The sequence below is a fragment of the Gorilla gorilla genome, chromosome 2, assembly GCF_029281585.2.
Source record: "Gorilla gorilla gorilla isolate KB3781 chromosome 2, NHGRI_mGorGor1-v2.1_pri, whole genome shotgun sequence".
Lineage (NCBI taxonomy): Eukaryota > Metazoa > Chordata > Mammalia > Primates > Hominidae > Gorilla > Gorilla gorilla.
The window spans coordinates 149,816,670-149,839,095 of record NC_086017.1 but is presented as its reverse complement, the minus strand read 5'-3'; the positions used below and the strand labels follow the sequence as shown (position 1 = coordinate 149,839,095).

Sequence of the window (22,426 nt, the reverse complement as noted above, 5' to 3'; positions counted from 1 at the left end):
TGGCCAGGCTGGTCTCGAACTGTTGACCTCAGGTGATCCGCCTGGCTCCATCTCCCAGGTCAAAGTGCTGGGATTACAGGCGTGAGCCACCACGCCCAGCCTAAAGTCTCTTTCAGATTGTTCTTTTTTAGTTCTTGGGATATTACTTTTTCATTTATCTGCATGACTTTATTCATTTCCTTATATAGTTAATAATACTCAGTTTTGAATTCATTATTGATGGATATTATGTTTTCTGTAAAGGTCCTTTGCTCCCCGGGTTGTGAATGGATCTCTAAAAATGAGTTTGTATTTTGTTTGAGCTGTTGCCAAAGGCCTGTACACACAATCAGCCAGTTTTTATGTTAACTCCCTGCCTTCAGACCATCACACCTCATAGATAGTTTATATTTAGATCTCATAAGAGAGTGTGGGAAGGCTTGAAGTTTTGCACTTACATGAAACTTTTTTTTTTCTTGCCCACCCAGTTTCTGGGGTAGATGGGAAACTTTCATGCCACATCATCTGATCAATGAACAGATATTTCGAGTTCCAGTCCTCCCAGACCTCAGCTTTGTGTAGTGTGGGATATGATGAGGTTCCTCTTCAAATAATCTGATCAATCTTTTATTCGTTAATTTATAGAAACCTCCCCCCCACTTTTTTTCTCCTTTTTCTCCTTTTTTTTCCTTTTTGCCTTTGTTAGATCTCCAGGCACACCACAGTACCAAGCGTTATCAGTACCAGCTCACATTCCTTTCCTTATCTAGAAAGAGGACTAACTTTCTAGCTCATTACAGACACCCCTTCCCCTTTCTCTCCACTTTTTCTTCATGTGCCCACCCTATCTAAAAAAATTCAGATGTTTAGACAACCAGGATTAGTTTAGATTGTACGACCCAACCCCAGCCAATGGGGAAAGAATGCAGAGGCAGGACTTGCGTCAGGAATAAAGGCTGTCGTGCCCCTTTGTTCAGGTGTGCTCTCATGGCAACTGGCCAAGGAGGCACCCCTCTACGCAGAAGTAAAATTGCTTTGCTAAGAATCCTTTGTTCAAGTGTTCAGTTTCCTTAGGATTTTGAGTGTTATTCCTAACAGTTCTTTGTCGGGTCCAGATCCTACCTCGTGGGCCTAAGTCCGTGACTGTTTTTGGTGGGCATTGAAATGTCAGCCAAGTCTAACTTCCTGAGCCACTGCTGTGAGAAATCTCTATTTTTGGAACCTAGAGGTCTTTTTTTCTTTCTTTTTTAACCACACCTATTTATAAAACCTTTGGACTTCATCATTTTTTTAATGTGATTTAGTATCTGCAACAACCTTAGTCTACAAGGTTGCTGGAAACGGTTAGACTTGTGATCGACTTTGTTCCTGCAAGATTATAATATCTCCTGATTAATTTCTTAAGTTTCAGTTATAGTCTGTTGATTATGAAACATATGTGTATATATATTTTTAAAACTTGCAACCCTTGCTGTTTATTGACTGAACCAGGCATTGTATTAAGTTCTTCTCGTAAGTGATATCATATAGGCTTACAACTCTATGGGGCTATGTTATTTCTTTTTAACACATTAAAAATTAAAATGCTGGAAATTTTAAACAAAGGTTACAGAAATATTAAATGGCAGAGCTAAATTCAAATCCAGGACTGTCAGACTCTAAATTAATGTCTGTTTATTATTTTACCAGTCTGGCTAAGTGAGAAAATAATGTGGTAAGACATGTCTAGTACTACTCTTTGTTTATCAGAGTATAATGGTGCCTAAAATACCTAAATTTCCTTTTTTTTAAAAAAAGAAATAATTTTTTATTTTTAGGTTTTTCCAAGTTACACTTTCCAGTAGTGTAAAGGTAGAAAGAGCAATTTGGGATTGTAGCTGTGCTTAGAATAAGGAAAAGAGATCATAATTCATCTAAAAAGGACACTGTGGCTACTACAGGTGACAGATTTTTTTCTTTTAAATTAGGAGGAATTTCCAATGCAGCTGTGTAAAAATAGAATTAGTAGCTTTGAATAGGTAGCTAGTTTTTCAAACACTCATAAGGTATACTGCATAGATAAGAGGAATAGGTCATTAGAATAAACTGTCTGCTTGAGGACCATAAACCCAGTTGGAACTGGGCTACCTGTTTTTTGTAAATGAAATTTTATTGGCACACAGCCACTTGGTTACATATTATGTATGGCTGCTTTTGTGCTGCAACTGCAGAGTTGAGTGTTTAGTCTGTAGTGCCTAAAATATTTATTATCTGGCTCATTCTGGGAAGAGTTTACCAACTCATCGTATATAAAGTAAACCCCCAGGAATATGTTTTTACTTGACTGATCCCACAAAAAAGGAGGGAAACTTTAAGCTGAAGTTTAGTAACTCATTTGTTCTTTCCAAGGTTAGCACAGAAGCTACACAGTGGTCTCCTTTGCTAATTAGTAGATTCAGGCCATATCATGAGCTTCATTTAGTTATGAAAAGCTAAGCTAAAGACTGTTTCCTGGCATTCTTAGTTCCATCAGCCTAATTGAAAACCCCAACCAAGTTATTCTCTCTTAGTTTTGATTTTATTTATCTAAATGTAAAGCACATTTAGCATCAAATGAAGTTCATTGTGACCTCAGACAATGGGAGGCACCCACATGTGGGAGTGCTGGAAATAAACCTAGTGTCTAGCTGATGGGAAGCATTGTGTGAAGAAAAAGGAACTTGTCTGTCCAGTGAGATCTTTGCTGACTTTTTGTACTTTGACCCCATGTTTTTAAAAAATGAAGGACTTCAATTTTTTTTTAAGTTCATTTCCAAACTGATACCTTTTTCTCACCAAACCTTTTTTACTGTTTCTATAAATATATGTGCTCCAATGTTTCTATTTTGTTTGTTTTTTCTTTCGGCCAGCTGTTTAGGTTAAAGTGGGTCACGTAGCACACACTCTTTTAAGGTCAATCCCAAATCTTGAGGTACCTTCTGTACATTACTGTTTTAGTACTTGTAACAGTGCCATGTTTGCATAAATGAAAATGCATATTGCTCGTTTTCATTTTTCTATGATGTTCCAAAATACTCTTTTGATATCTTTCATGTCAGCTTAGATCATTTGTAAGACACTGATGTGTTAGGACTCCCTGACCTCCTTTGGTGAAGAAGTAATAAGCAAATCTTTTAGGCTGGCTACATGTAAACCTATCTGGCCGTGGGTAGATTTGCCAGTCCTCTGCACACCCCCACTCTACCCCAACAAATACATGTGAAATCAATTTTTTGATAGTTGCCTCCATTAAGACTTCATATCTGAATTACACTAATGGAGTTTACATTTTACATCCCCCCCCCCCTTTTTTTTTTTTTTGAGACAGGGTCTCACTGTATCACCCCAGCTGGAGTGCAGTAGCACAATCATGGTTCATGGCAACCTCAACTCCTTGGGCTCAGGTGATCTTCCATCTCAGCCTCCTGAGTAGCTGCCACAGGCACCTGTCATCACACCTCGCTAATTTTTTTACTTTTTGTAGAGACAAAGTTTCACCATGTTGCCCAGGCTGGTCTTAAACTCCTTGACTCAAGCAGTCCGCCCACCTTGGCCTCCCAAAGTGCTAGGATTACAGGTGTGAGCCACCGCACCTGGCCTACTTCCCTTTTAAGAGACCTATACAAAAGTTATTTAATGATAGTGGTGTCAGCATCTCAGAGGGTTGGAGAAAGAAGGTGGAAATAATGCAAGCATTAGGTAAAAGATTTAAACTTTTCTCCTTTGGAAGCCATGGGCTAAGGTACTACTCAGACTTTGGTCATTGTGTCAGAGTCAGAATCAGAGATAAGAAAGATAAATACCACATAATATCACTCATAAGTAGAAGCTAAATAATATATACACATAGAAGCGGGGTGTGGGTTGATGGGTAGTGGGGACTTAGAGGGATGGCATGGGTGGTTGATGGCAGGTTGCTTGGTGAGTACAATGTGTATTGCTACAGTGATGGATGCACTGAAGGCCCTGACTTCACCACAGTGCAATATATCAATGTAGCAAAATTGCACTTCTACCCCATGAATATATACAAGTTGTAAAACAAATTTTTAAAGCCAGATAACTTGCTATATACCTGTTTAGAGTAAGGATATGGAACTGCCATCCCCGTGTTGTAGAATTTATTTCATTTTTAAATGTTTGATTTAGTGTGAAAGGTAACAGATTGCTACTTCAGTCAGAGAGTCTGAGAAAGGAGGGTAAACATTACTGAAATTGTAGTCTTGGCCTTTGTAAGAAGTGTAGAAGTTGAGTGCAGAGGGTACCTAGGTGAGATGATTAGGACTCCAAGAGTTTGTCCCCAGCTTGACTTCTGTCAAACTCTCTGAGAAGGATGTTTTTTCCTTCTCATTGTGAACATTCTACCCTCAAGGCACTGAAAGCTTTCATCGTTGCCTGCTTTTGAAAAGGAAGTTATTGGACTTCTGCCTACCTTGGCTGCAACTGGAGTGAGAGGAGATGCAGGAAAGTGAGAAAGTGCACTTTAACCTGTCAGTGTTTGCTTTACATGTGTTATGTCATGATAAGAATAAGGGGTCTCATTAAAAACATTAATGATGCATTAGGAGAATGCTTCATTCTCTTATTTTGTATTTTGACAGTTCTGCCCCCAACCTCATTTTGCTAGAACTAGAAAAGTGCTTTTATTATTTTTTTTTTTCTGAGATGGAGTTTTGCTCTTGTTGCCCAGGCTGGAGTGCAATGGTGCAATCTCAGCTCGCTGTAACCTCCGCCTCCTGGGTTCAAGCAATTCTCCTGCCTCAGCCTCCCAAGTAGCTGGGATTACAGGCGCCTGCCACCATGCCTGGCTAATTTTTTGTATTTTTAGTAGACACAGGGTTTCAGCTTGTTGGCCAGGCTGGTCTCGAACCCCTGATCTCAGGTGATCCACCTGCCTCGGCCACCCAAAGTGCTGGGATTACAGGCATGAGCCACCGTGCCCGGATGAAAAGTGCTTTTAAAAAAGCATACCCCGTCTCTACTAAAAATACAAAAAAAAAAATTAGCCAGACATGGTGGCAGGCGCCTACTGTAGTCCCAGCTACTCGGGAGGCTGAGGCAGGATAATGATGTGAACCCGGGAGGTGGAGCTTGCAGTGAGCCGAGATTGCGCCACTGCACTCCAGCCTGGGTGACAGAGCGAGACTCTGTCTCAAAAAATAAATAAATAAAATAAAAATAAATAAAAAAGCATAAAATAATTCAATTTTTTTGAAGGAGTTTTAGAAACTGTTTAATTTTAGAAACTATCTGATTGTGATACACGCTAACACACTCATATACTCCCTCCTCCCCACAACACACACACAGCCTCTCTTTGTCGCTCATAAAGTCCTTCGGAAGCTTTCTCAGTGCTTTTAGGAGTATGACAGAAGTCCTTACATGGCCAACAGGGACCTGCATGTTCTTTTCACCACTTACTGTGTCGTCCTCATCTTTCTGTTGTGCTCCCCCTTGTGCTCTCCTCTAGCCCTGCTGTCATTCCTCCACATGGAAGTCTTTTTTTTTTTTTTTTTGAGACAGAGTCTCGCTCTGTCGCCAGGCTGGAGTGCAGTGGCACAATCTTGGCTTACTGCAACCTCCACCTCCTGGGTTCAAGCGATTCTCCTGCCTCAGCCCCCCAAGTAGCTGGGACTATAGGAGCACACCACCACGTCCAGCTAATTTTTGTATTTTTAGTAGAGACAGGGTTTCACCATGTTGGCCAGATCTCCTGACCTGGTCGTAATCTCCTGACCTCGTGATCCGCCCACGTTCGTCTCCCAAAGTGCTGGGATTACAGGTGTGAGCCACCGCACCCGGCCAGGAAGTCTTTTTTGACTCCTGCCATGTTCTCCTGGCACTTCTTCCTTATACAGAGATCACACATGCACATTGTACATTTGCTCAGTGAGTGTAGGGACTGCTGCTCTGGTTTTCTTGTTTGTTTGTTTGTTGCTTATTTCTGTATCACCAGGATCTAACACAATGCTTGGTTAGCTGTACCCGAGTATTTACTGAGTGCATGAATTCCATCCATTGTATTTTCTGTAGCTACCTGATCTTTATTTGAACCTTTCAAGATATCTCATTCCATTTTGGTGTTCTTATTATAATAGAAATTAGAGAAAATATTTGCAACCAAAATGAGAAAAAGGTAATATTAATATACAAAGAGCTCATATAAGTTACTGAAGAAAATGTCTAAAGCCCTAATAAATAGGCAAGTAATGTAAATAGCTAAGTCACAAAAGAAATCTTAGAATGCTTAAAAGATCCAGGTGCAATGGTTCATGCCTGTAATCCCAACACTTTAGGAGGCCAAGGCAGTAGGATCACTTGAAGCCAGGAGTTACAAGCTTTAGCAACAAAGCAAGACCTCATCTCTACAAAAAACAAAAAAATAAAAAAACTAGGCAGGCGTAGTGGCACTCACCTGTAGTCCCAGCTACTCTGGAGCCAAAGGAGGGAGGATTGCCTTGAGCCCAGGGATTTGACGCTATGGTGAGCTATGATCGTGTCACTGTACTCAGCCTGGGCAATAAAGAGACACACTGACTCTTAAAAAAAAATGGCCAAAAGAGATCTGAGAATAATTATCTTTACTAGGCATCAAATAAGTGCAAATCAAAGCAAACTGCCACCTATTAATTGAGCAAAACATTTAATTGATAATCTATTTTTCAGAATGTATTGGTCTAGTTAGAATATCAATTCTTATCTTTCTGACAGATGACTAGTCCTTTGTAAATACCCAGTCACCTCTTTTCAGTTAAAGTTGCTGTCTCCAAGGAGTTTGCAATCCAATTGGGGAGGTAAAATCTCAACTCAAGAAATGAGAAGTCAGCATGAAAACCCATTGATGTCGTATTGCTTTTGCTGCTCTGATGTGGTGGCTCACGCCTGTAATCCCAGCACTTTGGGAGGCTGGGGTGAGAGGATCATTTGAACCCAGGAGTTCAAGAGCAGCCTGGGTAACATGGCCAAACCCTGTGTCAAAAAAAGTTTTTAAAAATTAGCCCGGCGTGGTGGCACATGCCTGTAGTCCCAGCTACTCAGGAGGCTGAGGTGAGAGGATGGCTGGAGGCTGGCAAGTAGAGGGCTGTAATGAACTGAGATGGTGCCACCAGAAGGATGGAGTTTCCCTTAACCAAGATAATATGTGTAGTGGCTAGTCTGGCACATGGCACTTACTGGGTATTCCATAAAGAGTAGTTTATTTCCCCAAAATGTAGAGTAAGAGTGAAAGACTTTGATCCAATGTACTTCTGTCCACCTACACAAGCAAATAGAATGTTTCACCAGAATAATTAGACAAAAAATTTTATATGTAATTGGCACATTGGAATCCTTGTAAATTACTCCTTCTGTTGGCCAAGAGATTTACTCCTTTGGTGGAACTTCTGTTTTTCCATATGACAATAATATAGTAATGGCAAGTATATCAATAATAATAAAACTTTTTTTAAAAAGTAAAGGGAAAATCTTACCAAATTAATGTTTCATTTTAAGGAAAATATGACTCTATGCCCATTTTTTTCCTTCCAGGATGTTGCCTTATGGCTGTTTAGCAACAGGAGATCGCTCTGGCCTCATTGAAGTTGTGAGCACCTCTGAAACAATTGCTGACATTCAGCTGAACAGTAGCAATGTGGCTGCTGCAGCAGCCTTCAACAAAGATGCCCTTCTGAACTGGCTTAAAGAATACAATTCTGGGTTAGTTTATTCTGTTTAATTATCATTTTTCTGTACAAACAGCCAGACAAATAGTATATGCTCCCAATAGAAGTCAGCAGTGTGTTAGAGGAAATATTAGTGTTTTTTATCTATTGCTTCATTTCTTGTTAGAACAAAATGACACATAGCCCTTCGTAAAGTCTTGTAAATGGTGAACGTTGAATTCTACTTTATCTAAATCAAATTTTGGAGCCCTGCAGTAAAGTTACAATCTATGAATTTAAGTATTTAAAGATAACTTATTGAAGCCTTTGTTCAAGTGCATCAGCTTCTCTAATTATGTGAATATATGAACTTAAGTGAGTTTTTAATGAGTTTGTAGATTGTGATTTCTCCAAACTAAAAAATGCAATGCTTGGAATTATGGCTATGGTGTTAGAAAAGCACTAATATATAGGAAATAAAAGAACTTCACAGTGTGAGGGGGAAATGGTCTGCAAGTATTTTTGGCTAAAGACTTCAGAGTCGGACACATTTTATCGAGAACTTGTAATATGCAAATCAGTTTCCAAATTTTAATCTTAAGGCCTTGTCTCCAGGGAATCTCTATTACTTACTTCTAATTGAAATCAGTGACTTAAATGTTTGAAACTGCAGTGCTTAACTCTTAAACATGAAATTGTAGTCAGTCTTTGGTCAAAACTAACAAAAATGTTCCCAACCCCTAGCATGATCTAGCAAAGCCACGGTCTCTTCTAAGTACTGTGAACATGAGTCTACTCACAGCCCCACCGAAACACAGCTCCCAGGACGTTTGAATGTCTAAGGCCCAGTTATTTAATGTCTTTGAAGGCAGCTCTCTCAGCCCAGCCCCTGTGAAGACCACCCACACTCCCCTTGGCTGATCCACATGTTCTCTCATATGGTTTTGGCAGCTCTGTGTTCTTCTCACAATTGAAAAGGAAACAGAGGTATGGTTTGGGTCTCACTCTACACGCTTGGAGGCTGAAAACCTTTTTTGCTTCTGTTCTTTTCTCTTGTTCAGGGATGACCTGGACCGAGCCATTGAGGAATTTACACTGTCCTGTGCTGGCTACTGTGTAGCTTCTTATGTCCTTGGGATTGGTGACAGACATAGTGACAACATCATGGTCAAAAAAACTGGCCAGGTGAGCTGCTCCTCAGGATCTGCCAAGGGCCTTAGTAATGCTATTACTTATGTATAGCGTAATCTCTTGTGCAACTCAGCCAGATTCTTTTGTGATTCTCAGTGTCATATCTTTGTCTTTACTTCAATTTCTCACCACCTCTCGTTTCATATATAGTCTACTACATGTATTCATTTGTTTGCTTGCTTGATGGTAAGCATTTATTTGTTTAAAAAATTACTAAAGGCTGGGCGTGGTGGCTCACGCCTGTAATCCCAGCACTTTGGGATCCCGAGCCGGCCAGATTACCTGAGGTCAGGAGTTTGAGACCAGCCTGGTCAACATGGCGAAACCCCGTCTCTACTAAAAATATAAAAATTAGCCAGGCATGGTGGCAGGCGCCTGTAATCCCAGCTACTTGGGAGACTGAGGCAGGAGAATCACTTGAACCTGGGAGGCGGAGGTTGCAGTGAGCCGAGATTGCCTCACTGCGCTCCAGCCTGGGCAACAAGAGTGAAACTCCATCTCAAAAAAAATTATTGAAAAAATTTTTGTAGTTAAAGTGGCCTGTTCTTCAATATAAGAAATAGTATTTGGGATACATTTGTACCTAACAGAAGGAGCAGATAATGTACTGGATGTATTAAATTTAAAGATTACCAATGCTATTCATATCCTTTGCCCACTTTTTGATGGGGTTGTTTGTTTTTTTCTTGTACATTTGTTTGAGTTCATTGTAGATTCTGGACATTAGCCACTTGTCAGATGAGTAGGTTGCGAAAATTTTCTCCCATTTTGTAGGTTGCCTGTTCACTCTGATGGTAGTTTCTTTTGCTGTGCAGAAGCTCTTTAGTTTAATTAGATCCCATTTGTCAATTTTGGCTTTTGTTGCCATTGCTTTTGGTGTTTTAGACATGAAGTCCTTGCCCATGCCTATGTCCTGAATGGTAATGCCTAAGTTTTCTTCTAGGGTTTTTATGGTTTTAGGTCTAACGTTTAAGTCTTTAATCCAAAAGAAGACATTTATGCAGCCAACAGACACATGAAAAAATGCTCATCATCACTGGCCATCAGAGAAATGCAAATCAAAACCACAATGGGATACCATCTCACACCAGTTAGAATGGCAATCATTAAAAAGTCAGGAAACAACAAGTGCTGGAGAGGATGTGGAGAAATAGGAACACTTTTACATTGTTGGTGGGACTGTAAACTAGTTCAACCATTGTGGAAGTCAGTGTGGCGATTCCTCAGGGATCTAGAACTAGAAATACCATTTGACCCAGCCATCCCATCACTGGGTATATACCCAAAGGACTATAAATCATGCTGCTATAAAGACACATGCACACGTATGTTTATTGCGGCACTATTCACGATAGCAAAGACTTGGAACCAACCCAAATGTCCAACAATGATAGACTGGATTAAGAAAATGTGGCACATATACACTATGGAATACTATGCAGCCATAAAAAAGGATGAGTTCATGTCCTTTGTAGGGACATGGATGAAATTGGAAATCATCATTCTCAGTAAACTATCACAAGGACAAAAAACCAAACACCGCATGTTCTCACTCATAGATGGGAATTGAACAATGAGAACACATGGACACAGGAAGGGGAACATCACACTCTGGGGACTGTTGTGGAGTGGGGGGAGGGGGGAGGGGGGAGGGATCACATTAGGAGATATACCTAATGCTAAAGGACGAGTTAATGGGTACAGCACACCAGCATGGCACATGTATACATATGTAACCTGCACATTGTGCACATGTACCCTAAAACTTAAAGTATAAAAAAAAAAAAAAGATTACCAATGCTAAAAAAAAAAAGTTGGGATGAACCCCACTTGAGTTATTTTCTCTTTTAGAACATCATACCTAATCATATATGGGAGAAGGGAGAACAGTCATGTGAGTAATAGCATTCTGGGGTACCTAGGGAATCTAGACCGTGTTGTTTATAAAGTACTTAAGTTTTCAAATGAAAATTTCATTTTTCAGAGTGACATATTTGTAAACACTTTTTATGTTAAGCAAAAACAGATGAGATATCTTAGATAATTTTTCAGTTTAGCCCCCCTAGGAATTCCTACATTAGAGGCATACTAGAATGAAAATCTCTCTGGGTCACTGTGTGAACTTTGGTTCTATGAGGGACCCACAGTTTTGTATCTCCTTGGAAATCTGGATTAGTTCTGGCTTGGGCTTTGAGAGTTGATGTGGAATGAATTTGTAATGCACTACAATACATGAATGCACCATGTACGATTGAGGAATCTCGTGTCCATACTTAAAAGGAGTCCCTTGGACTTCCGGCCAATCACATTAAACACTTAGATTTATCTCCATTTTCTTCTTATACACCTCTAAAACAATAATAAGGAATTAAGAAATATATAAACTCAAGAAGTCAAAGATGATAGGAAAATAGGCCACAGTGGGTGAAACCTATTACCAGACTTCGGGGTGATAGAAAGTGAGATAGAGAAGTGGCAGTGACTTAGCAGAACTGAGAAAATAGAAAGTCAGTACTTGTAAAGGGGTACGCAAGTCCCATAAAAGCTCTGGAATCAGAGGCACCATGTATACTGTTCAAGGAGGGATACAGAAAGAGGCTGAAACAGAACTAGTTAGCAGCTTATATATGGAACAGTTAGGCACTCAAGTCCCCTTCCGTATGCCAAGAAGGAGATAGATTTATTCTCTGAAGAAACTGGTTCTGACTCAAGCACACTTATTTCTACAGCGACTACAAGAAAGGGTCCCATATTAAAAATGGAGATGGAGTGAAAGTCGGCCTAGTAAATGGTACAATCTGCAGCCACTTCCACTTGCTTTATTCTAAGAACAGTGGCAGCCAGATGTATAGTTGACCCTCATCAAAAGACTAGGTGATTCTATTCTAGAAATCTGATTGGTTCCATTGAAAAGTCCTGCAGATCTGACAGTTGAGATTTCTCTCTAGTTTCTCTACAAGGAAGTCCACCAATCAACAAGCAAGCCTACCATGTACATAGAATTTTCATTCAGCTTTTTAGTGATTCATTGTTAAATATGAATGGTCAGCTAAGGATTAATATACTTTTAAAAAGTGACAAAAATTGAATATGTTTATCATGTACAACATATTGTTTTGAAGTATGTCTTCATTGTGGACTTGATAAATTGAGCTGACCTGTGTGTTACCTCACATACTTATCTTTTTTTGTGATGATAACATTTAAAACCTAGTCTTTCAGCAGTTTTCAGGAATACAATATATTGTTGTTAACTATAGTTGCCATGTTGTAAGACAGATCTGTTGAACTTATTCCTCCTAAGTGAAATTTTGTATTATTTGACCAGTATCTCCCCAGCCCCTGCAGCCACCATTCTACTCTCTACTGGATTAGCAGACATTTAAGGGAAACCTCTACCATGAAAGATAGAAACCAAACAAGCAAAATAGGGAAGAAAAGAAAAGAACTCTGGGAAAACAGGGTAACTGCAGTAAACAGAGGGTGATTTTAAAAATCAAAGCAAAAAAATACATTGTATCTTTAAAGTAATAATAGGATTCTGTTTTTTACAATCAGCACATAGAGGTCTTGAAAACTAGAAATAGGAACAAACAAAAAGTTAAAATAGAAATAGTGTAAATATTTTGTGGCAGGCATAGTTGTAAGTGCTTTATATATAATCTAATGCCTTCAGGCCTGATGACAACCTTATAGAGTGGTGGCAATAGCCCCATTTTACAAGTGAGGATATTAAGGCAACAGAGAGTAGACATATCAGGATTTTAACCCTGGCAGTTTGGCTCATATTCTTTTTTTCTAATCCACCATGCCTTAATATCTCCAAAAAAATATGATAAATAGAGAAAAGATCCAGAAACAATAGAGACTCAGTCCAGGGAGGTATACTCTCAGCCTAATGGGAATTCCGGAAAGAAGGAGAATGGTGTGAACCTGGGAGGTAGAGCTTGCAGTAAGCCGAAATCACACCACTGCACTCTAGCCTGGGCGACAGAGTGAGACTCCGTCTCAAAAAAAAAAAAAAAAAAAGAAGAAGAGGAAAGAAGGGCACTTACTAAGCAAATAATATACTAAGACATTTCCCGGAGCCAATGTTCATGAATATCCAGTCAAAATAGCACAAAAATTTTCTGAGGACGGAAGAAAAACACCCTTACTAAGGACCTGCACTATGAAATTTCAGTGCATCAGACGTAAAGAGAAAGTCTTAAAACTTTCCCAGAGACACAGCAGGCCACATACCAGAGTTTAGAAGTCAAAATGACTTGGCTCCTCAATAGCTACATTGGCAATTATAGGACAGTGCACGTTAGCCTTCATAATTTTGAGGGAAAATGATTTCTAACCTAAAATTCGATAACCAAACTTTTTTTTTTTTTTCTGAGACGGAGACTTGCTCTGTCGCCTAGGCTGGAGTGCAGTGGCGTGATCCGGCTCACTGCAGCCTCCGCCTCCTGGGTTCAAGTGATTCTCCTGCCTCAGCCTCCCCAGGCAGCTGGGGGACCACAGGCATGCACCACCATGCCCAGTCAAGTATAAAGGGTAGAATGAAGACATTTTTCCAACTTGCAGGGTCACAAAACTTGTCACTCCTCTGCATCTTTTCTCAGAGGCTGCCAGAATAAGGACATCTACCAAAACAAGTGCCTAAACCAATAATTATGAAGTGGGGTGATTTTTCCCTCAGGGGACATTTGTAAATATATGAAAACAGTTTTAGTTGTCATAACTGGGGGGTGGGGTAGTCTAGTGGATAGAGGCCAGGGATGCTGCTAAACACCCATACAGGACAGAACCCCATATCAAAGAATTATATGGCCTATGTCAGTGTGTGCCAGTATTGAGAAACCCTGGTCTCAACCAAAAGAGAATGTGATGTGGGACACAGAAAACGGGCTCCAAATGGGAGAAGAGGAAAGGGAAGGCCCAGGATGATGGCTCTGCAGCAGCACCGGAGAACAACCAGCCCAGCTAGAAACCAGTAGATTACCTGACTGTCTGGAAAACAGTTTTGAAGATGATTTGTAGATTTTTAAGGAGAGTTTGGGAAGAATTAATGCTAAAGTCATAGAACACTAAGCTAAATGAATGAATGAATACATGCATACAGTTTTCTAAAGGAAAAAAGGTGAACAACGTGTGAAAAATAAAAACACTGAATATTGATGTAACCAGAAATTATGACATAATGTGCCACAGTGTGTAGCATTATGTTAGCATAAAAGTACTAAATCTTTATCTTCCATAATAAGAATAGTAATATACAATTAGGGAGCAAAAATAAATATAAACATATTATTTAGAAAAATGGAGGCAGACACCAGGAAAAACACCTAGTGAGAAGAGGAAGAAGTTACCTCTAAAGAGTAGCACTCAATGTGGGGAGCTAGTAGGGCAAGGATGTACTTTTTTGTTGTTGTTGTTGTTGTTGTTGAGACAGGGTCTTACTCTGTCACCCAGGCAAGAGTGTAGTGGCATCATCATGGCCCATTGCAGCCTCGACCTCCTAGGCTCAAGCAATTGCCCCACCTCACCCTCCTGAGTAGCTGGGACCACAGGTGTGTGCCACTATGCCTGGCTAATTTTTTCCTTCATTTGTAGAGATGGGGTCTCGCTATGTTGCCTAGGCTGGCCTTGAACTCCTGGTCTCAAGTGATCCTCCTGCCTCAGCTTCCCAAAGTGCTGGGATTGCAGACATGAGCCACCACACCCAACCTGTACTCTTTTCTTGTTATGTTTTATAGAACTATTTGACTTTTTAAAAATCAGACATTTTAATTCTTTGGATGTATTTTTCTTTCTAAAGAGTCTCCTTTTCCACTAGATATCTACAGTTTAATATCAGGGTTATTTATTATTGATTGTAAAAGTCTTAAGAGTGTTAGATATGGTCTCTTCTCACCTGGCTCAGTGGGCTATAAACAGAGGGAGAAGGGCTCAGATGCGGATGGGTATAGTTCCTGGGGGTCTAGGACTATGGAGGTTTTGCCTTTATATTTGGAACCCACCAGAAAAATGAAGGAAATTAAATCCCATTTGTTTTCCAGCTCTTCCACATTGACTTTGGACATATTCTTGGAAATTTCAAATCTAAGTTTGGCATTAAAAGGGAGCGAGTGCCTTTTATTCTTACCTATGATTTCATCCATGTCATTCAACAAGGAAAAACAGGAAATACAGAAAAGTTTGGCCGGTGAGTACTGCCCTTGTGCCAAGGCTGAACACTTCTAACATTTTCTTATCTGACCAGGTGGACCAGCATTTCTTAGCTGAGATATATTTGGATCTGGGAGATATTCAGTCTGATTATAGGAAGCTTTTGGGGGAATTTGCCTGTCAGATTATTGTGCTGGTTCAGAAATTCCCAGATAGGAGAAACAGAATGCTAGAAATTTAAAATAGTTATTATATTTTATTGCCATAATATACTACCTTTTACCTGTTTCAGAACATTCTCTGAAACTATTAAGACAGTTGATAGGAAGATGCTGAAAAGACATCTGCTGTCATTGTGTATGGAGTACAGTAAGGGAACCAGAATTCAGGGCAAATTTTTTAATCTCTGATCTATTACTGACTACCTACATGTTCCCAAGCATAATACTTGTCTTTTTGCCTTTGTATCATCTTAAAATGGGGACAAAAATATGAAATTAAGGGCTACTATGATGGTTAGAGACATATCATGTAACCAACACATACTTAACAAATGATTGTCACTATCCTTTATAGTTCTGTTTGGGTTTCTGCAGAATATACCTCAGTGGGTCTAGTTTTCTCTTTGGCAAAATAAGGGGATACGATTGGATGGTCCTCAGCCTGGCGCGGTAGGTCACGCCTGTAATCTCAGCACTTTGGGAGGCCAAGGCACACAGATCACTGGAGGTCGGAGTTTGAGACCAGCCTGACCAACATGGTGAAACCCCATCTCTACTAAAAATACAAAAAATAGCCAGGTGTGGTGGCGCACGCCTGTAATATCAGCTACTCAGGAGGCTGAGGCAGAATTGCTTGAACCTGGGAGGCAGAAGTTGCAGTGAGCCAAGATCACGCCACTGCACTCCAGCCTGGGAGACAGAGCAAGGTTCCATCTCAAAAAAAAAACATTGGATGATCCTCTTGAGGGACCATCTTGAAGAGAAGAGAGAGGGAAGGCAGGATGACAGGAAGGAGCAAAAGCACTGACACTGATTGAGGGGACTTTTAAAAAATTAGTTTCTGGAATCAGACCACAAATATAGAACCCAGAAGTATGTTCAGAAATCCTTGTGGATTATAATTATAACTGATTTAATAATCAGTTCTTGTGTCTCATAGAATTAAAAAGTCTAGATTATTATTAAAAATATAATAGCCTTTAGTCATAGAATTTCTATTTAGTTTTGTTTTTGAAAAATATATTTGTGATGTTAGAGAGATTGATTGTTTTATGTAGATTTTAGTCCTGGGACAATTTTCACAGAAGTAAAAATCAGAAATGAACCTTTAGTTCAGTAGGAATTTTCTTATTCTAATAGAAAGTCTAGCTGTGTTTTCTTAATTTCCTGTATGAAATGCGCTCTCTCCCCTCTAACACTGTGCTCATGTGGTTTGCTGCATCACCCAAAGGTTCCGCCAGTGTTGTGAGGATGCATATCTGATTTTACGACGGCATGGGAATCTCTTCATCACTCTCTTTGCGCTGATGTTGACTGCAGGGCTTCCTGAACTCACATCAGTCAAAGATATACAGTATCTTAAGGTATAAAACCGCTTTTCCTTCTCTCTTGGACTTTGTGGGCATTGAGCTCAGTTTTAGCTGCCTGTTTTATTCAAGTGGCTGAAGGAAGTAGAACAAAGTCATTTCCTCTAAGATGGTTCTTAGCCAGGAGGGAAAGAATCTGGGAAGTACATAAAGGAGGAATTTTGAAGAGTAACTTGTAACCCAGAAGATTTTCCCATCAGTAGAAGGGGCGTAAAGAAGACTGGTATTGGGCTGTAGCCTTCTTACTCACATTACTGAAAGACCGCAGATCAGGAGCGGGTTGGCACCTTGATTTTCCACAGTCTGCCTTTTTCTTGCCAGGGTCTTAGTAGGTCTTGAGTCATCTTACTGGATTTGGGTGGTAGTGGCAAGCAGCTGTGCGTCCTGCAGTAATTATAAATTATTTTCATCTTCAAAAACCTTTTGGAAGAAGTCATATTATCTCCCTATCTTGGGGTTCTGCCTCCTGCAGATGATATTTAAATAAGAACATGAAGCATGCTGCCTGATGGTGGCTGGGGAGGCACAACCAATCCAGCCTCCTGCAGACTTTGATATTTGCACATCTCTACTAAAGTTATATAAAACCATATTTTCCCCCTTCCATTTTAGGACTCTCTTGCATTAGGGAAGAGTGAAGAAGAAGCACTCAAACAGTTTAAGCAAAAATTTGATGAGGCACTCAGGGAAAGCTGGACTACTAAAGTGAACTGGATGGCCCACACGGTTCGGAAAGACTACAGATCTTAATGATCAGCCTTCGCTCCTAATGTATTTGTTGGTTTCATTTCATTTTCATTTTGCACTTGCACTAAATTGAACATGACCCTGTTAGAGATGTTATAAAGGGAATGAAATCCTGGAACTCAGAGTTAAATTAAAAACAAGGCATCCCACAGAACCTAATCCGAACAATCCCCGATGATTCCCTCTGTTTTTTGAATGCTTCCAAGACTTATCATGAAAACTGTCAATGGATAATCATTTCCTGCTGACTTTGCACGCCAAGGAATGCTACTAGGGATTGTTTCCATTTTTGTTTGTTTTTTCTAATATTTGGTACTTCCCAGAATGGTGTAAATACTTCTTTTCAATGTTGTGACCAAGTATTGTCACTCAGCCAACAACTTTTCCACACCTGGGGGTTGGTGGCTGTTCTTACTTTCCAAATGAAGCTAAAAAGAAAGGCATCTTTCTTCCCTTTTAAAATTGTGTAAACTGCAAATTATAATATAATTTGAATTTATGATTATTTTCCAGAGAAATCTTGTAAACCTGTGGATACTCATTAATTCTTTTGTTAATATTTATTTCCATGATAGCATCATTCCAGCCAGACTTGCTGAAAATCTACTGGTGAGGCAAATATAATATATATAAATATGCTACATATATATTTATAAAATTTCTAGTGGGAGTTCTATATAAATGTTTCTTTGGTATTCTTCAGCCTGTGATTTAAAGTTTTACAAAAAGCAGAGCTTTTTCCTAAGTTACTTTTCAGTTAGGTAACTGTGTGATCCAGTTCTTCCAGCTGCTTCTATAATGAGGCACATATTAATACAGTTTTTATATGGTATCTATGAAAGAGTTCACTTCATAGAGAATAATACTTGAGCAAATGTATCCAAGAAAGCAAGCAAATGAAAAGAAACCTATTTATGGAATAAACTCCAGATCTGAAATTCAATATTTTAGAAAAATGCCAGCTCTTCTTACTGTATTTATTAAAACTTGTAATAATGTGATTTTTTTCAAGGATATTAGTTCAAATTGAAATGGCTTCATGCCACACGGAAATCTTTAAGTTATTTGTTGAGGTACCATATATTTAGGGTGCTAGGGGCAAGTAATGTTAATATGTGCAATAGGAACTACTGGTTTGAATGTGTAAATGGATGATCTCTCTGAGTCCTGGCAACATCCAGCAAAACTACTGCTTATTCTCCAAAGAATATTGGGAGCTCTCAATCCTCGGTGATATGGGAAAGAGAACTGAGTATTTGCCCTATGACTGAGCTTTCTATAGGAATTTTATTAAAGAATGTTTAATTTTGTTGTCCTCCGTAATGTTCTCAGTCAAATAAATGAGTGAGCTGGTTTCGGCTGTTCTTGGAATGGGTGAGCCTCTTCTTTATGGGTAGACTGGGCCTTTGGAACTTGGCACTGGAACTCCAAGAAATGGCCAAGTCAGTAGACAAACCAACCTCAGGAATAGGCTAAGGCTTATTATGGCCTCTTCCCTGACTTCTCCCCTTGTTTCCCAGCCTCATCAGGCATGGTATAGGAGGCCCCCTGGACTTTGGTGGGAGCCTGAGGTAAGGAGCCATGCATATGGGAGGAGTCCTGAGAGCTGGGTAGTTACTTGGCACTGAGCCAAGGCCAGACTGCTGCTTTGGAGCTCTTGTTCACGGGGCAGATGCTGGAGCAGTCCAGTTCCTTGGAAGTAACTCAGCTGAGGATGGGAGTTGGCCCCTGAATTCCTCATTTCCGGGGCTGGTGTAGATTCACTGAGACTTCCAGGAATAGAACTATGGAAGGACAGGTTTGTTCAGAGATCTTTGTCTAGTAGCCACCCACCATTTCATGAACCAGGCCGCAGGTCAGTAGTTTGGAGAATGGTGAACACTGCCAGGAAGAAATGGATACCATTCTTTCCAGAGGGGTCTCCTCAGCCGAAAGGAGGGCTTTGATAAGTACATGCCAAATCAGTGAAGTTCAAGTCAATTGTTTTTCCCATATGGGCACCAAATTGTATCTTTCCTGTTTTCTTTGAAGGGTTAAGTAACGTGCCCATAGTCACAGAGTAGTTGATGGAGCCAGTATTCAAACCCAGAAAGTAAGAAGCCTATTTTAATTATCTGTGCTCGTTACTCACAATGCCTCAGTATACATTTCAGATTTATTGGGTTCCACAAATAGAAACCTATGGAAATTTTGAATCAAATTGCATTAAATTATAGACAAGGTTGAGACAAATTGACATCTCCAGAATATTGAGTTTTCCAAAGTATGTAAGTGGAGTACCCATTTATTTAGATTCTCTTTCATTTATATCCACAATGATTTATAGTATTCTGTGTTTACATATTATACATCATTTGTTAGATTCCTGGGTAAGTGATTTTATTGTAAGTTTCATTGTTGTTAATCTATAGCAATCATTCTCAAAGTGTGGTCCCCTGATGAGGAGCATCAGCATCACCAGAGAGAACTGGTTAAAAATGCAAATTCTTAATTTTTAATTTTTGTGAGTACATAGTAGATACATATATGGGGTACATGGAATATTTTGATACAGGCATATAACATGTAATTATCGCATCAGGGTAATTGGGGTATCTATTACCTCAAGCATTTATCCTTTGTATTAGAAACAATCCAGTTACACTCTTTTAGTTATTTTAAGATCTATGATTAAATTATCGACTATAGTTACTCTGTTGTGCTATCAAATACTAGATCTTATTCATTCTTACTATTTTTTTTGTACCCATAGAAATGCAGATTCTTGGTGGGGCCTGGCAGCTCACACCTGTAATCCCAGCATTTTGGGAGGGCGAGGCCAGGGAATCACCTGAGGTCAGGAGTTCAAGATTAGCCTGGCCAACATGGTGAAACCTGTATCTACTAAAAACACAAAAATTAGCTGGGCATGGTGGCTGGCTCCTGTAATCCCAGCTACTCGAAAGGCTGAGGTAGGAGAATCACTTGAACCCAGGAGGCGGAGGTTGCAATAGCCAAGATCACACCAATGCACTCCAGCCTGGGTAACAGTGAGACTCCATCTCAAAAAAAAAAAAAAAAAAGAAAAAAAAAAGAAATGCACATTCTTGAGCCCTGCCCTGGAGCTACTGATTTAGAAATGGGGGTGGAGCCCCCAAACCTGTATTTTATTTAATTTATTTATTTATTTATTTTTTGAGCTGGAGTCTCGCTTTGTTGCCCAGGCTGGAGTGCAGTGGTGTGATCTCGATTCACTTTAACCTCCGCCTCCCAGGTTCAAGCAATTATGTCTCAACCTCCCGAGTTTAGCTGGGACTACAGGTATGCACCACCATGTGCAGCTAATTTTTGTATTTTTAATAAAGACAGGGTTTCACCTTATTGGTCAGGCTGGTCTCGAACTCCTGACCTCAGGTGATCCACCTACCTCAGCCTCCCAAAGTGCTGGGATTACAGGCATGAGCCACCACACCCAGCCAAACCTGTATTTTCATAAAGTTCCAGAGCAAAGGTCCACAAATACATTTGATGTTTGTATTTAGCAGACTTATAAACTTTCTAATTAATCCTAACAATTTATTTGTATGAATTTTTTTTTTTTTTTCTTGAGACAGGGTCTCACTATGTCACCCAGGCTGGAGTGCAGTGGCGTACTCTCGGCTCACTGCACCCTCTGTCTCCTGGGCTTAGGTGGTCCTCCGACCTCAGCCTCCTGAATAGCTGGGGCCACGGGCATGCACCACCACACGCAGCTAATTTTTTGTTTGTTTGTTTGTTTGTTTGTTTGTTTTAAGAGACGGAGGTTTACCACGTTGCCCAGGTTGGCCTCAAACTTCTGGACTCAAGCAATCTGTCCGCCTTGGCCTCCCAAAGTGTTGGGATTACAGGCATGAGCCACTGAGCCCGGCCTGTATAAATTATTTTGATTTTGTATGTATCACCTAAAAATACTGTTGATTTTTTTTTTTGTGGATATCTTTTTTTTTTTTTCACCATGATACATAATTTAGTAGAGACACAAACTACTCACATGGAGATGATTAGCATCACACAGTGCTTTAAGCAGATATTGGCAACACTTGAACTCACAATAGCAATGAGAGGTGGCTACGAAATTATTAAAGTAGTATATCATGTACTACAGTTAATTTTATGCAGTTATGATTTAATACTGCATTTTTGTGTTCCTATTTTTCTCTTTTTAAATTTTTTTTTTAACTTTTAGGTTTGGGGGTACATGCGAAGGCTTGTTACATAGGTAAACTTGTGTCACAGTTTTGTTGTACAGATTATTTCATCACCCAGGTATTAAGCCCAGAAGCAGAAAAGATAGCTATTGAGTACTGGGCTTAATACCTGGGTGGATCTCTTTTATCAGACTAAAGAAGCTACCTTAGCTTTCTAATTTGCTAAGGGACTTTTTAAAAAATAATTAATGGATGTGGAAATTTATCAAATGATTTTTCTGCATTTTATTCCAATGATCATAAGGTTTTTCTCATTTGGTGAGTCATGTTTCAATATTAAATCAGGTTTGCATTCCAGCAATGAGCCAAATTGATTGTAATTTTTTGTTGTTGTTTGTTTCTTCAAGAAGGAGTCTTGCTTTGTCCCCTAGGCTAGAGTGCAGTGGCGTAATCTCAGCTCACTGCAACCTCCATCTCCTGGGTTCAGGTGATTCTCCTGCCTCAGCCTCCCAAATAGCTGGGATTACAGGTAACTGCCACCAAGCCTGTCTTATTTTTTATTTATTTATTTATTTATTTATTTATTTATTTTTGTATTTTTAGTAGAGACATGGTTTCAGTATGTTGGCCCAGCTGGTCTTGAACTGCTGATCTCAAATGATCTGCCAGCCTTGGCCTCCCAAAGTGGTGGGATTACAGGCATGAGCCAATGTGCCCGGCTGATTGTGAAGTGTTTTTAAATGTGTATTCCTGGATTTGATTTGCCAATATTTGAGGGGGTTTGCATCTTTTTTTTTCCAATCAGTGGTATTAGCCCATAAGTTCCTTTTAAGATCTGTGTCAAGTTCTTTTAGGCAAGATGTAACCAACATGGCTGATGAGGTGCCTGGCACTCACCTCCTCCACTAAGTGGGACCAAAGCAGCAAATAGATAACCACAC

At 39.7% G+C, this 22,426-nt stretch overlaps 1 protein-coding gene across 12 annotated transcripts in view; it reads left to right on the top strand.

The window, feature by feature from the left end:
- The window catches only part of PIK3CB (phosphatidylinositol-4,5-bisphosphate 3-kinase catalytic subunit beta), a 186,493-nt gene extending 167,803 nt beyond the window's left edge, over positions 1-18,690 (top strand). For all 12 annotated transcript variants that reach the window (XM_031009530.3, XM_055383439.2, XM_055383443.2 and 9 more), the window contains 5 exons: positions 7,525-7,692; positions 8,699-8,822; positions 14,876-15,021; positions 16,437-16,569; positions 17,185-18,690. In XM_031009530.3, coding sequence (XP_030865390.1) covers positions 7,525-7,692; positions 8,699-8,822; positions 14,876-15,021; positions 16,437-16,569; positions 17,185-17,322 — 709 coding nt within the window. In that variant the 3' untranslated portion in view covers positions 17,323-18,690. The remainder of the gene's footprint in view (positions 1-7,524; positions 7,693-8,698; positions 8,823-14,875; positions 15,022-16,436; positions 16,570-17,184) is intronic.
- The last annotated feature ends 3,736 nt before the right edge of the window (positions 18,691-22,426 follow it).